Source organism: Bombus vosnesenskii, unplaced genomic scaffold, assembly GCF_011952255.1.
Source record: "Bombus vosnesenskii isolate JDL3184/JDL3185 unplaced genomic scaffold, Bvos_JDL3184-5_v1.1 scf7180000013918, whole genome shotgun sequence".
In the NCBI taxonomy this organism is placed as follows: domain Eukaryota; kingdom Metazoa; phylum Arthropoda; class Insecta; order Hymenoptera; family Apidae; genus Bombus; species Bombus vosnesenskii.
Genome location: NW_022883281.1, coordinates 251,118 through 267,965, shown reverse-complemented (window position 1 = coordinate 267,965; position 16,848 = coordinate 251,118). Strand labels below are relative to the sequence as shown.

Here is a 16,848-nt window from a genome sequence, read left to right as displayed (position 1 = left end):
AGAAATGAATACTGAATGCCGTGAGAAAATTTAAAATATAATTATGCAATTGATGCGTTGCATAGCCAAGCCAGCTTTCCAGAGAATATCGTGAAATTCTTCTCTGCTCCGTTTATTGCCGGATCAGACTTTCCTTTCTCGGCTGGGTACGTTGTCGTCAACCGACGCAGATTATGGTTTCCGCGTCTTTGTGTACAGTGTATCCATATTTCCTGCAGCGCTAAAGCTGGACTTAAAAATCTACGAAAACCCTCACGTTTTTGTTCTTCTCGATAGCGATTCCGTAAATGGGCGCAAATGCTGGGCGAATGAGAAAAACGTGCGATGGGTAATGGATGAGTGTGTGTGTGTCTGCGTGAGAGAGAGAGAGAGAGAGAGAGAGAGAGAGAGAGAGAGAGTAGTAGTTGTGCGAGAGAGCATCAATCCAGAACGAGTTCAGCATTGTGGGATAACAATATATGGTATAATTACGACTATAAATATCCTCAAGTTAACTCCATTCCTTCTAAAAGGCAGAAGTTTTATCTTCTTAGCCCTTTGCGCTCGAGGACTTTTTCAGTCGGGCAAAGTAGCAACAAGAGATGATTTAGCGGATATGTGACGCGTGTCTTGCTGGTAGCATAAAATGATTTTATGCACAAATTGACTTACAAAAACACTATATTCTAATAATTTATCTACATTTACATCTTTGAAAATGTGATTTTATAACATTAATTTCTATGTTTCTTTGTATGATGATTTATAAAGCATTCACCAAGATGCATTCTTGAATACAATTCATTTCATTTCTCAACAGTTCAAAACCAAGCTTAGTTTGAGCTAATTTCACTTCTGAAAACCATTTTTGGGGGCTTTTAAGCTACAATACTTTTGCCATGATCGTCGAATCCAAATTAACGTCGGAGGTGTCAGAATCATAGTTTCGGAGGTTTTTTGAGATTAAATATTTTACCTCTATTTTAAAGTCTAACACTTCACACTTCCTAACAAAGAACATAAAGAGGTAAGGAACCTATTTACGAACCAATACTGCGCTCTAATCAATTGCAGATGTCGTAATCTAGCATAAACGGGGGTTGTCGCCTCAATCGTAAGGAGTTAATTTTACCATTTCGGACAGATGCGTGAAATGGCTGCAAGTGGTTGCAAGTCAAATTGGAAGACAAATAAAAATGTAAATGCTAATATTGGGTCTTCGACGGGAGCCTAATTGCTTAAAGAAGATATTGTTAATGCAAAACGAAATATTACGATTGGTCATTCTACACAGTGAATAATTCTTTGGAAAAGCAGAGGAAACGAAACGCGCTCAAAGGAAAAACGAGGTTATTCCGCATTAAATTTATTAAATGGCACCTCGTCATTAGATGATATCCTCGCGGGGAAATTGAAATTGCGTTGGAATTTCCGACTCGTCCATTGGCAAACATTCTTTCTTCTAGAACTTTCTTCAATGCGGTGCAGTATTCCATCTCCCAGATCCGGACCGCCGTGCTGAATTTGACCGCTAGATTCCGCAAATTTTAACGTACCTGTATCCCGCGATCGTTGGTCTATTTTGCAAAATATCTTTGCACTGGATACATTCCTATTGGGATATTTTTCGCTCTATAAACCTTGCGCTTTTGCGCTATTGTCGCTCGCCGCACCGTAACAAAGTTCATGTCCAAAAGTTCGCCAAATGTATACGACATTTTGTAACAAATATGGCGATATAAGTAATAAACGACGTACAGTACTGTTACGCTATATACAACGTTCACTACGCGCACTGCACGCACAGTACGCCCAAGTAACACTCTAACGTAATATTTTCAGTTCTCTGAAAGTTCCTCGTCGACTGTCGGAATGATTCCATTCTTCCAAAATTGTTCTAGCCTTTTGCTTCGAAATGGCTAAAACACGGTAATGTAGCGATGGAGAGTTCATTTCAAAAGAAAAATTTACGATAAATTTATTTAATTTATCTGCCAATGCCTTCACCTTCTTTGTATAACTCGAAATTATCCAGGAACATAATCATAATATTTGAGAAGGTGCTTTTGAAAGGAAGGGATGGTATTGGGGAAGCGAACAGGTTGTGCACCAACGTATTTAAAAAGAGCACAAACCCATTTTGTACAATCTTCAAATTTTACGTAGCTGCAGATTTATTCATATTTAATATTTACCAGCTGGTCATTGGAAAAGTGAACTCTCTGTTTGTCAAGTCGGTTTCGGAAATATCTCATTCCTTCAAGCCTTAAATAATAGCCAACAAAAGAATTCAGATATTGGGATATTGTCCTCGGTTTTTTACGACCGTAACGTGTTCTAAGCGTGGAAAGAAAAAGATGAACGCTCTAACAAAACTCTAAAAAAAGGTAGAAAAGAAGCACAACTATCGTATCTATTATTTATTGTGACTATATTCATGGAACAATATAAAATATTAATTTGATATTTTGTAGGAACTGTTAAAAAAACCGACTTTAAATTTTTTGGCAAATATTCACTTTTCCTACAAAATGTATGTCATACTATTTTCTTTTCTATTAATTATTAAAAAGGCATTAAAAGGGCAAAGATATCTGATTGTTTTCCTTGAAACGAAGCAAATTATATGTGATGGCGATCTTCACTGTCTATATCTACTTTATATCTGTTTAACTTCTATCTATACGCACCGAGCGTAACTGTCTATGTGTACAAGTTCTTGGAATAAAATGTAAATTGTAACCTGTTAACTCAGTGTTATAATCCATTCAATTACCTCTATTACCCTAAACGAAATAGGGGATTGATCATTTCGTGGCGATTTTCGATCATTCAATTATCGTATAATCGTAACGGGAATTTACGACTCCCGTTGACACGCTTCCTCGCGATAGCGTCTCCCTGCGAACGGTCGAACACGTTTATTTCCATCATCAAAAGCAACTTAATCATTCAGGCTTACTTCAGATGACCTGCTCAACCTTGTACAATTAATATTCGTGTAGATCAATAAACTTTTGCCGGGAATGGAGTGTTCTAAGAATACCTCCAGAAAATTGGAAGAGAGGTAACAAACACCTGTCATCACTGCGGAGAGGGCGAGGACACGGTTCAGCATACGCTGGAGTTTTGTATCCTGCGACTAACGATTAACGAGAGTTTGGGCCCCTCGTCAGTTGTGGAAGCGATACTGAGGGGGCAACAGGGGCACTTCTCGCAGTCCGCTCCTACTGCGAAGAAGTAATGCTCGCAAAGGAGCGGACAAAGCGGGAGAAGGTGAGAACTTCTCACCCTTATAAGGTTCCGCGCCGAAGGGCGGCCTTGCGCCGCTCTAGGTGCTCATAAGGGTCGTCACACCGAGGAGGTTCTGGGATCTCCTCGGACTTACACGGCGGCCCAGGGGATAGCGTTGAGAGGGATGGCCCCTCTCAATGTCCAAACTGGACTCGAGGAATGGCTCCCTCAGAATGGGAGCGGACACAGGAGTGCTCCGGCAGCAATTCGAAAGAGACCCCGGGGCACCCCTGGGGAACACTGTAGGGTTTTACTCGGTAAGTCCGACACTATCCCGCCGCTTCCCGGAAGAGCGACGGAGTATCCATGAAGATTTCCCCACGTATAAAAAAAGAAAAGGTCTATAAACTCTAAGAAAAGTACTGCAAAGATGTTAATAAACGTTTTAGCTTGTGTTATGCAATTGTTGAAACTAATCCTCTATTAAAAAATAAACGCATTAAAAAATAAGCGGAAATGGGATGAGCCATAATTTTTTAATCGATTTGCGCTAGTGAACACTCTGCCACTGTTACGCCGGGCGACTCTCTGCCTGGCCCAGGTCACACACCGCGGGCCAGACGGACACCAGATGTCCGCTCTTCCGTACGGCGTACCCTCAATAGCCTTAAGCACCCGTCATAAACCCGAGTAACTTGCCTGCTAAGGTCCTTCAAACCCAACAAATGTCTTTTTCTAAATCAGTTTCTAAAGACTATTGTTTACTACGGCTTGACACGGTAAAGTTAGTTTTTCTCACGTACGATGCTTCCCACTAGCAACTTTCTATCGAGGGCGGTTAAGACCCTTCCTAGTCCACCAACCTTCGTTTATCCAATCCGAAGCAATGTATACTGCCCTCACTTCCTGACCTAAAACGGCATGAACAAATCCGATGGTCCCGTGCGCTAGACACACCCATCACTAGCTTTCCTCCGACACAGCATCGTCACTCAACTTCACTTCTTCTACATTGTTGGAAAAGTCAACTACTAAGTCTAATGCTAACGCCTATCGTGGTAGTCTAAGCATAACGCGAGAGTCGGTTCTCGATATTGTCGAACATACATCTCCTCTACTAAATATATTATAGTGCTACGTCCACTAATACACTAAATCCAATTATAAGAGCCCTGCTCTAACGTACATATCTATCTTATCTTCGCGCGATAAGTGATTATCTATTTATCTGTGCACAACAGTGTAATCTAAGTGTTGGAAATATATAATTTATAATTCTGTGAATCACAGTGTTATAGAAACTTAATCACCCCTATTATCTCAACGGAAATCAGGGGATTGATCAATTCGTGGTGTCGATTGTTACAATCGTAACGGGAATTTACGACTCCCGTTGACGTCTCTCCTCGCGACTACGTCTCCCCGCGATTGGATGAATTTACAGCCACTATTCGACACTCGATTCAAACCAGAAAATCAGAAATGGATTTCGCATAAGTTGCAGAATGTATAATACGATAGCTTAAATGGTTGTTTCATTATTTCCCAGATAACTCGCAATTTTTAACGATACGTAGATTTCATAAGATTAAAAATATTTAAGAGAATGATACAAGGAGATATGTGAAACACATGAAAAAAGTACCGAAGAAGATAGTGAAGACTTTGATGATCATTTGCGAGAAATATATTGTAAAAAGGTAAATGAAATTCATGTGGAAGTAATAAAAAAAAAAAGACACTTGTGTTGGTAAGTAAATGGAAACAAATCCTATTGTACGGTGACATAAAACTTTGAAAATAATCGCAAAAAAACCTTCAAAGTTTATAATATGAAACTTTACCTGTCCTCTCTATTAGGTCGACCGTTTATTTCTGAATGTTTGTTTCTTCTTCTTCAAACATTTAGATTATTTCTGTAAAAGAATTTGTCGAGGAATTTTTATACTTTAGATTCGGTGATTTTTATAAACTTGAAATAATGAAATTAATTAATTACTGAAAAGAATGGATAAAATCGCGTAGAAATTATTTTGATTGAAAATGCGATATTATGAGACGACTACATACGGTTAAAATTTGCTAAAACCTTGAATTTCAAGGGGAAATACTCTTTACATGCGTCATATTCTACTCATCACGAGAGCCTAACTTGTAAATATAAGATTTCCACCTGCAAAACTAGCAACAAACGAACCGTACCCTTCGACGCCATTCAATTTTCGTTTGGAATCTTTTACGGTTACATTATACGTCACCAAAAATTTTGCAACAGTTTGGAATCATCAAGTTCAGCGTTTTATTCCATCTAGAATGGGCTATCTCACGCACTAAGAAATAATTTCCTGTTTTCTCGTTAATATCACACTATTTACTTCCCGTCTGACCATGAAATGTAAACATATCGTAAATAATATGAATGTAAGCACCAATGGAACTTTAACATCGTATCCATGAAAACGGTTCATTTGTGACCTATGGTTTCGTTGAAAAAGATTAATCTGGACAGTCAAAGGTAACATCAAAAGATACAGAATCATCTGTCGAGGTCATCATACATAATTTGTGAATATTCTGTACATAAAATGTTTAACTAATAGATTAATTCAATATGCATATTTAATAATAAATTATTAAATAGACAACACCTGTTCCGAACTATAATACAACGTATGGACCGTTTATTTTGGTGCAAGTCCATTTTTTTGTTGTTTCGAGAAAATTAAAGGTTAGCATCTTGATCAATTTAAAAACATAAATTAATTACGCCAAGCCTGGCAATGTTTCTACCAATTTATCAATATGTAATTTGATTATATAAATTTCTTTTAGGCGAATTTAACTAAAATAATATATATTTACGGGCTGTAAATGGACTCGCACGATTTTCATAATTATTCAATTGTAAAAGTAATTTCAATGATGAAAAATGAAATATCACACAAAATATATTTTGCATTAATCCTATTTCGTTTATAAATAATAACGAGAAATAAAATATGAGTAGTATTTTTTATTTTGAACATTAATTATATTTATATATTGTTAAACTTAACATAAGATATTGATATCATTTATTTATGCTCTTTGTGTGGCAACGTTTTGAAATATTCATGGTACACAGGAAGTATGTAAGGTAGTAAGTGCTCCATATCCTTATATTTCTCGTTTCATTTCGTGTAAAATAATTTTTTTATTTTGTCTACATTGTTTTATAACATCATAATAATCCTGTGCTGTGTACAAGAAATTGTTTTTTCATAATGCCATTTCTGTAATACCCAAATCTGCATCATTTGGAAGATACGAATGCCCGGGGAGTAAAAATTTACGATCAATTACATCAATGTTATTTTCCAAAGACTGAAGAACATCATCGTGAACATAATAACATGACTTTGAGTCATTACATTTTGTAAATGTCTCAAACAGCAAGTAGCTATTTCCTGTGATTCCCTAGAAGCAATGGTTTCGTCCCACACATACATATTAATTTTATTGTCGTGGAAATTATGAAATCCCTCGTTTAAATAATTATTACAATACATATTTCGCTTATAATAAGCGATTGAAACAGATCATTTTGAATAGGCTAAGACTTTTTGTAAATAAAAAAAAGGCAAAGTATTTATCGGGATTTTTTGATGCTCAAATTTTGTCTTCTTGTAATGCTTTGTCTGCTAATTCAGCATTTTTCAAATGAACAAAACCTATATCTATGAAAATTAGACTTACACCACTTTCATAATCAATCGCCACGCAATTTCTTTTGGTCACTTTTACATTGAACAAAACATTGACATTTTTTTAGATATTAAATATTAACTAGTTATAAATAAAAAGTTTACACTAAATTATTCACAAATTATGTGATATTTCATTTTTTTTACCAAAATGGACTTGCACCACTTTCAAAATAAACGGTTCATATTGTAATCTACGAACGGATCGACAGTATCTCGCTCGTAGAACATCAAAATTATGTCTACTACTACTAGAGAAAAGGAAAGGTGACTAATTATTATTACAAGTAGGGTTATACGTATCCTGTATATTATAATATAAAATTGCAAACGATTCTGATGCTAAAATAAAAGCTATTAATAACTTACATTTGTGGCGGCACGCGACCACGGAAATTTCCAACGACTTCGCGGCACAAAGCGCTATACCTTCAAAACGTAAGGCCGACAGGTCTAATGATATCCCTACGGTTCTTTTGTCACGGCCGGCATGCTTCAAATCCGATGGACTGACGATGGAGATAAAGATGTGGCGGCACTCGGCGACAATGTATATCGCCGAAGTGCCTAATGAACCATCAACATCCCAACGGTCCTTCCACCGAAGGTTCTAGAAGAAAGAGCACGTGGCAACGGTCGCGGACGCCTAGCAAATGCATGGACGGTGGGGATGTCGAGGAATGACAAAAGAAAGTAATCGGATCCGATCGAAAGTCAAATCATAAGAGTCAGTCTTAGAAAGTCACGCCTAGAGATTGGAAGCGGATTGTAAAGTGTATTGTTAGAAAAAAAAAATAAAGTTTTCTTTTTTATTTTTCACCTCAGATTTCTTTTTTATTTTGTTATTTTACGTGACACTTTCGCCGAATATTCGGTAGAATGCACACGCGGCAACCGTCGCGGACTTCTAATAAACGCGCGCGTAGTGGTTATATCGAGGGGCAACAAAGGAAAGAATCTGTTCGGTTTTGAATCAAAAAGATTCATTCTGCCCCGAGTGCCAAGTGCGGAAGGTTAAGAGAAACAAACACAATTAGAGAAACGAGTCGCCTACTCTTGAGAGTTCAGTTTTAATCGTTGTTAAACGTTAACCGTTGTTAAACGTTAACCGTTGTTAAACGTTAACCGTTGTTAAACGTTAACCGTTGTTAATCGTTAATCGTGGTTAAACGTTATTTGTTGTTAATTGTTAAGAGTCTAATAAACGTTATTGTTGAAAAGCAGGGGTATTTTCTTGTGGGCACCTTTACGGACGATCACCTCATAAGTGTGAATAAATATCTTGGTTGTTGAACATATTCGAGTGTTCCTTCAGTACCTATTACGACCTATCCGCCTCACATTATTAAATCATTACATTAATTTGGCTACATGTATAAAGTTATTATTTAAGGCTAATAAATTTCTTTTTCAGGTCAGATAACTCCAGAGCCGTTGCCAGAATTTTTAGCTCCTTTGGAGAATCACACAGTGATCCAGGGCCGTGACGTCTTCTTCACTTGCGTCGTCAATAATTTACATTCATACAAGGTATGCTGTTCGATAATTTCTTGATGTTTTGTTTGCTAAATACTATAATTAAATAATTCAACATACATATATAGGACATTTAGGAATCTTACTTATTAATTTTTCATGTTAAAGCTAGTACCAAAACTTAATAAGATTCATAAGTGTAATATAATATGACCCTGAAGTGACCCTAGACTTAGAAATTTAGACTTGCTCGAGGAAAACGTCGACACAAGAAATTAGATTCTTTGTGTCGAGTCGAGAATCTTCGAAGGTTCGCGACTTTAAACAGACTGTAATATGAGTCGATTTCGGGAGTACGAGTTGGCTAATTATTTGCGAGGTGTTTTGCTCCAAAGTTTAAATAACTTGACACATTTAAATGACTTAATAACTTGAAAGCTTAAATAACACAAGAATAAGGTGCATCAAATCCTATTTCTGCTAGGTGGTTGAGCCCTCAGCAAGAAGAATCAGTTAACTTCTTAATACAGTGACGAGCAAAAGTGTAAACACACTCCGCTGATTTTATGTAAAAGGCGATACTACGACTAATTTTTCAAGTGATCGGTAAAGATTAGGTAACAGTAACTACAAGCTGCGTCTGATTAACGAAATGCAATAGTTCATTTTCATTAACATTAATAATGTACAGAATATTTCATAATAATTGCGTTTTGAAACAATGTTTACAGTTTTGCACGTTTCGTCAGAAACGTTTATGATAGCATGTAAATGTCAGGGAAACGAAACTGTCAATAAGCACTGACGAACTGTCCACTGTTCCACAACATTGTTAGATTACTTTTCTGTTTGATATGCTTAATCCAAGATGAAGCCACTAAGTGAAGATAAAAAGAACGGCATTATTTGCTTGTGTGATAAAGGTTTGTCGTTACGGCAAATTGCAGAGAAACGTGGTATCAGTCATACGATAGTTGCAAGAATAAGAAAAAAGTATGTTAGTGCACCAATTTCTTCACAAAACGGTAGACCACGACTTATTTCGGATAGAGCAGCACGTAAAATTGCACACTGTATTCGATCGGATAGTTACAAAACACCAAAAATTGCTGTTCAGGAAATCGAAATAAGTGCTAGCGATTGGACCATTCCTCGCTCTTTAAAGAGAATTGGTTTACGAGCGAAGGAAAAAGAAAGTAAACCAACTCTTTCAAACAAAAATATTAAATTACGAAAACAATTTGTTGACACCTACAAAGAATGGACGACCGAAGATTGGAAAAGAGTTATATGGAGTGACGAAACAAAAATTAACGGATTCGAATCCGACAGAAGGTCCTGGTATTGGATTTCATCCGAGAATAACGATCATCAGGTGGTATAAAACGAACTATGAAGTTTGGAAGTGGCACAATTATGTGTTGGGGTTGCTTTACTCACAGAGGTGTTGGTCCCTTAGTTCGAATCGAAGGTATAATGCGAAAAGAGCATTATTTGACCATTCTACAAAGTAATTTACCTTCCGTAGTTAATTCTATTGGATATGATAAACGTGAAGTAGTATTTCAACAAGACGGGTATCCTAAGCATACTGCAAAAATAGTTAAAACCTGGCTAGAAAATCAAAATTTTTCTGTGATGAAGTGGCCAGCCAAAGTCCGGATGTGAATCCGATCGAACTTTGTGGTCCATTTTGAAAAGAAGGCTGGCAAAATATAATAATGCACCTTCAGATGTTCATGAATTATGGGAAAGAACACAACAGGAATGGTACAATATTGAACCACAAATAATTAAAAATTTAATTGACAGTATGCCTCGTAGATTAAAAGCATTTAAAAAAAGTAAAGGAAAGTGGACGAAATACTAGGTTGAAATCTTAATTCGACGAGTATAATTAAAGTACAAAACTGTAAACATGGTTTGAGATGTTCTGTACATTATTAATGTTAATGAAAATGAACTATTACATTTCGTTAATCAGACGCAGCTTGTAGTTACTGTTACCTAATCTTTACCGATCACTTGAAAAATTAGTCGTATTATCGCCTTTTACATAAAATCAGCGGAGTGTGTTTACACTTTTGCTCGTCAGGCAAGTCAAATACCTAGGACTCCACCTAGAAACACAACTCACATGGAAACAGCATACTAAATCAATAATAGACAAAATACAGACAACAAGGAGACAAATGCATTGGCTAACAAGTCGAAAATCCAAATTAAGCATGGAAAATAAATTAAAAATATACAAAACGATCATAAAACCAATCTGGACGTACGGAATACCACTATGGGGGACAGCAGCAATGAGCCATATAAACGAAATAGAGACAGTACAAGCTAAAATTCATAGAACAATAGTAAACGCCCCATGGTACGTTAGAAACGAGGATATACGGAAGGACCTGGGAATACCAACGATCAAAGAGGAAATTAGCAGACACGCAGGAAAATATAAAGAAAGAATAGGAACACAGCCAAGCCGGCTAGCTATGGAAACGATCAACGCCTCAAACATGGATAGAAGACTGAAAAGGAAACACCCAGCAGACCTCACAAAGGACACAACCTAACAAACACGAAGATGGTATCCCACTGATGGTAGCCACCCATATGATAATCAAACAGCTAAAAAATTCTACCAAATGTCCAAAGTGAACAAATTGTGAATGTAAAGAATTAAATAAAAAAAAAAAACACTTTTGTTCGTCACTGTACATATCACTCGATACACGTGTCACTCAAGTTAGGAAAAGGATGCTACCGTTGCTCGTGTCACGCGCTCAAGAACCATACCACAGCCATCGAAACAATAACCAAATAGTAACGGAATAGGCGTCTCTGAGATACGCCAGACGACAACCCTTCCAGAGAGACTAAAACCACAGTATAAAAACCCTCCAAAATAAGCGCTCGAGTCAGTCCGTTAAAAACATTTTGACCCAGTCTCTTGTAACACTTTGAACCGTCACTCTGTTGGGTTTGCATAATAAATTCTATCATCATATATAAAGTTCAATTTCTTCACCTTATTCGTGAAAAGTTCGAACAACGACGCGAGGAGATCACCGGCGATCTATCGGTTTCGTGATTTATTGTATTTCCAACGTGACACTCGCATACAAATTGCGACTAAGCGCGTCTATGATGCGTCAATTGCAATTGAAGTGAAGAAACTCCGAATTCTCGGTTAATGCTGCATAGTTAGTTCTCTTGACTATGAACAAGACTAAACGAAACTAAATGGTAAAAGTGCACGTGAAAGCATAAAACTAAAAGATAACAGAGAAGTTATCTCCGCGTCATCAACCTAACTTGAAACTGTCTATTCCTAACGCCTTAACGCTCTGAATTAAATTAAATGTTCCAAGCAATGATGCAAGTGTCAATCATTCCTAACGAAAGAAATATGCAAGGCCACTTTAATTGGTTTCTCGTGGCGAACATTGTTCGTTTAGCTTTTGCCATAAAAGGAAATCGAATATAGTAGGATCAACGAACACGAGTTTGCACATTTATCGCGTATTAATTGTGTTACTGTGCGGGAAGCGCTATGGAGCAGCCATCGTGTCGATATCACATTCAAAATATCCGACGATGTATTTCGCAAAAATGTAACGTACAAAGTAAAATTCTACACATTCATATTTCTGTTGATAAAACCTGCGTTCCAAGTCCGAATTCACTAAAAAAGTTATGCACTGGTATTCTGGATGGATGAATTCGTTTTGATGATTAGTTGTGACGTAACGGAATTAAAAATACGCAATATCCTATACGAACATATTTTAGAAAAATCTTTCCCCACAGCTGTACATGTTGTTAATAAAGTGGAACATCTTTGGAGAATCGAGCAAATAATAAACAAATACGAAAGTTACTATGCAAAAATATCGGCTAGGACATATCTTTCAAGTTATAAACAATTTAATTTACGTTAAAAATCAATTCCGCGTCACAGTGTCACTTAACTAACAAAGCCTCTCGACGGAAAAGTTTTCAAGGTTACGTACTCGTATCATTTTAGATGCATCATTGATTATGTCGAAATGCATGTGTAACGCAGTATATAGAGAAATGCGTATTGGTATGATATTAGGTTGTCCGAAAAATTTCTTTCGTTTTATAAGGAAATAACAGGCGGGCAACATTTTTTGTTTTAAATTATTTTATGAATTATGATCCATTTTGTTCCTGTTAAAATGATAATATAATGTTTTATTAAATATATAATTTATGTGTAACAGAATAACTTGAAGTATTCTCATATACATCTCAAACAAGAGTGAATTTTTTTTTTATTGCACATTTCCTTTTGTCTTCCTCTTTGTCATTCCTCGCGCGTACAACACATGTACACACATCTATTTACTAACAGTTCCAATAGCACAAATCCTTATAAAACGGAAGATCCATCCATGCAATTCGTTGTTTCATTGAAATTTGCATCGTATATGTTGCGTGATATCCTATGTTCCATGATATTCAGAGCTATATGACGACTATTCAAAACCGTAGGTAAATCATTGTATTACGATTGATCTTCCTACTCGCAAATATCCGCAGGGATTAGCTGTATAGCTTAGTGGCACTGTGAAATGCTGACAAATATTTGTTTCTCACTGATAATCGATATTACTAATCATTCGAGCCATCGTAGTGATCGGGGATGCATTTGTTCTGCTGTCTCGCTGAATGATAAATCGCAAATTATGGATATTAAATAAAATAAATCTATATAAGTATAACGATTTCAACATCTTCAACTGAAACCCGTCTAACAGCTGGCGCACGCCATTCAAGTAGATGCAAATCAAAGTGCAAGGAACAAAAAATCAAAGCACAACCAAAGATGAAAGATATGTGATAGATACTCAGTACATGGACACTCAGCCAGAAGATATTGCTACAGTAACTTAAGAGTCACCAATGGAAACAAAAAGGAACAATTAACTTGTAAAAGTAAGGAGTGGAGATAAACATAATTAATTAGTAACCAAAGACAAAATAGTTCGAAGACCCGAAGTTGACAAACAGGTATGCATCCTGCAAAATTCAAGTTTAGAAGAGGAGAACAAAACAGATATTCCAATACCTAAACTGACATGTTGTGGAGCCCCTAACGTCAACTAACGATTAATAGAAACTTAAAATTAATTAGTAGGACTCCGAAGATGTCTTTGAAAGCAATTGCACGGAAAGTAAGATAGAATGCAGCACAAAATCTAGCTGCTTACCGATTAGTAGTCAAAAAGTAAATAGGCGGATTACACTTTTCGACCAAAACGAGAAAGGAAATTTAAAGTAGGTGTAGCAGGATTACAACCAACATGTCAATCAGACGTATAATCCAAATATAATCGAACAAGGAACATATGAAAACAGATATACAATAGAAGGACACAAATTAAGCAACATTGTCAATCTCTCAAGAAAGAGTACGTCAATACCAATGTCCTTAATAGAAGGACGAGTCAACAATAATAAGGAAATACATAAAATCTCAATTTTATATAACACTAGATATCGAGATAAAACTTCGCACAGCAAATAGAAATGCAACACAACGTGCTGGATTAAATGCTACGAGTACACTAAAACTTCAAGCAGAATCAAAATCAACTGAGCTAAATGTTCGCACTTAATAAAATACATAAAATCCACTTTGAAAGTTCAGAAATCCTGCAAACAAACTTTGTCAAATATCTCGGTTTTCGCCTGGACAATAAGATAGATTGAAAGAAACATGTCCAATAGAAAGTCAAACAAACAAAAACTATCAGAAAATCTATAAACTGGTCTATAGCAGGAACTTTAAAATTGAATGCAAGCTACAAATCTATAAAACTGTCATCAAATCCAGCTGAACATACGAAATTAAAATCTGGCGCACGGCAGCCAAATCTAACGTCAAGAAAATAGAAAGTTCACAATTTATTGTTCTAAGGACGACATTAAATGCACGGTCGAACTTCAGAAACGATGATATTCGAAAAATAGTGAAAATTTCAACCGTGGGGGGAGAAATGGTAAAACACTCTGAAGCAAACCATTACGGGATAAAAATCCACACGAGCAAACTTGTTAAAAACTGTCGCTCAGGATTCTCTAGAAAGTTCAAAAGAAAACTCCTTTTAGCTAACTTACTTACACCTAATATTTCATACAGCACTCTATCGCCACAACACGTTATCTAAACTACCTCTTTTAAATAATTAATTAATAATTCATTCATTTTCATTAATTCTATTAAAACGTGTCATTGTATGTAATAATTAGGTACATGTAGTAAACGAACATATAAGAAGAAATTGAGAATAAATAAGTTTTGTACACAAGTTTGAGAAGTAATGCATTCAACTTACAAATCCTTAAATAGAAGCAAATATTCCGATTAATATGATTGCACCTATTATTACGTTCGATTTTTTTAAATTTAAACATTGAATGTCGATGGCATTACCTATATTTATTAAAACTACTGATAAACAAGGTGAGTTTAAGATAAAGAAGTTTCATTTAAAAAATTTCGTTACGAATAACCATTATTGTTGACAAAAATTTAAGTTTGGTTACCTGTAACCAATATAAATGACCGGAATCTTTTTTTGCTTAGCGATGGCAAAGATTTGTTCTCGTTACATCCGTTTTATCAACTGTTACTAACATTCATGGTAATTACTACATATTCATCGACAACGTAAAAAAATTCAATTACAAAACATATATTTTATTAAGCAAAAGAACAGTATGAACAGTATACATGAAACAAAGAATAGAATAGAAGATGTACAATGTTAATATAAGTGTTATTAAAGTATACTATAATATCTTTATTTTATTCTCTGTTTTAGGTATTTTCATACCGCCTTTTCGCTTAATAAGATATGTAGGTATTATAATTAAGCTTTCTATATGTTGTCAATAAATACTAATCGTCAGTAATATTAATAACAATCGACGATATTCGAACATTCGAAGGATATTCGATATTCGAACGACATTCGAAGCAGAAAAAATTTTTGTCGCCGATATCGATCAGCGGGAGCCAAAAAAATTTTTCCCATCGATAATCGTTATCGGTAACCAAAATAAAATTCCGGTCATTTATATTGGTTACTAGTAACCAAAATTAAATTTCCATCATCGATAATGGTTATCGGTAACAAAAAATTCCAAACATTCATATTTGTTACTGATAATCAAAATTAAATTTTTGTCATTGATAATAATCGCTGGTAGCCAAACAAATTTTAGTCGACACCTAATGGTTTTTCTTAACTTAACTTAATTAAAAACTAATATTTTTAAATCATTCCATTTCCTGAGAAATTTCTTTGAAATTTATTGATAACTGTCAAATCCTTCACACATTCTGTATGTATAAATGCATCAAAAACTAAATGTGGCGTCAGCGCCACTATTACTTGTAGTGCATTATATAATGTAAAATGTAGTTTTACTTTTTCACGACAGCAATTTAAATATTTTCCACAGGTAGCTTGGATGAAATCCGATTCTCGAGCAATCTTGGCGATACACACACATTTAATAGCGCATAATCCACGGCTCTCAGTTACACATAATGGGCACAATACGTGGAAGTTACATGTGTCAAATGTTCAAAAAAATGATTCCGGTGCTTATATGTGCCAAATAAACACCGAACCTATGCAAAGTCAGGTGAGTTAAAATTTAAGCACTTGAAATGATTCCAGTCCATGCGATGTATTTTAATCTTTATTATATTTGGTATAAATTAAATAATTATTTGATGTAATATGATGATATAAATATGATAAACTGTTTAGAGTATATTTGTAATTTATACAGTCGAGTATTTGGCAGTAGAGTACAAGGTAGTAATACGAATACAATACAAAATAATAATATAATTTTGACATCTTTTACATTACAATCTAGTTATTTCCAGCCATTTCCAGCAGCATGTACATGCACAGGTTTCAAATTTTGATCTGATAATAATACAGGATTTTACGAGCGTTTTAATATGTTGTAAATATTAATACGTTAAGGTTATTCGATGTGTAAACAGAGAAAACACGTGGATAAATTGTAAGGCAGAAAATATATTTAAATAGAAGTTAGTAATTATAAGTAAGAATACAATTTGAGCTGGTCCAAATTCGCACGCTAGCTGTGTTACCCGATAACTAAAAACCCCGAAGCGAACGTCGCCCGTCTACTGTTTATGGTCTGACTTCGTCGCAGTTTTTTGTCTACGCGCTGTCGATGGCTTTGTAACGTCAATTCACGTCAGAGACCAGGCCACACACCGCGGACAGGATGGCACCCAGATGTCTGCATATCCTTGGCGCGCACCCTCAATAGTCTTAAGTACCCACCAGGGGTCTTGGCATTTTCATAGTTAAGGTCCTTCGGACCAAGCGAG

General features: G+C 35.7%; 1 protein-coding gene across 2 annotated transcripts in view; it reads left to right on the top strand.

The window, feature by feature from the left end:
- The window catches only part of LOC117239311 (lachesin), a 274,618-nt gene that overhangs the window by 199,567 nt on the left and 58,203 nt on the right, over positions 1 to 16,848 (top strand). For both annotated transcript variants that reach the window (XM_033504802.1, XM_033504803.1), the window contains 2 exons: positions 8,371 to 8,486; positions 15,933 to 16,118. In XM_033504802.1, coding sequence (XP_033360693.1) covers positions 8,371 to 8,486; positions 15,933 to 16,118 — 302 coding nt within the window. The remainder of the gene's footprint in view (positions 1 to 8,370; positions 8,487 to 15,932; positions 16,119 to 16,848) is intronic.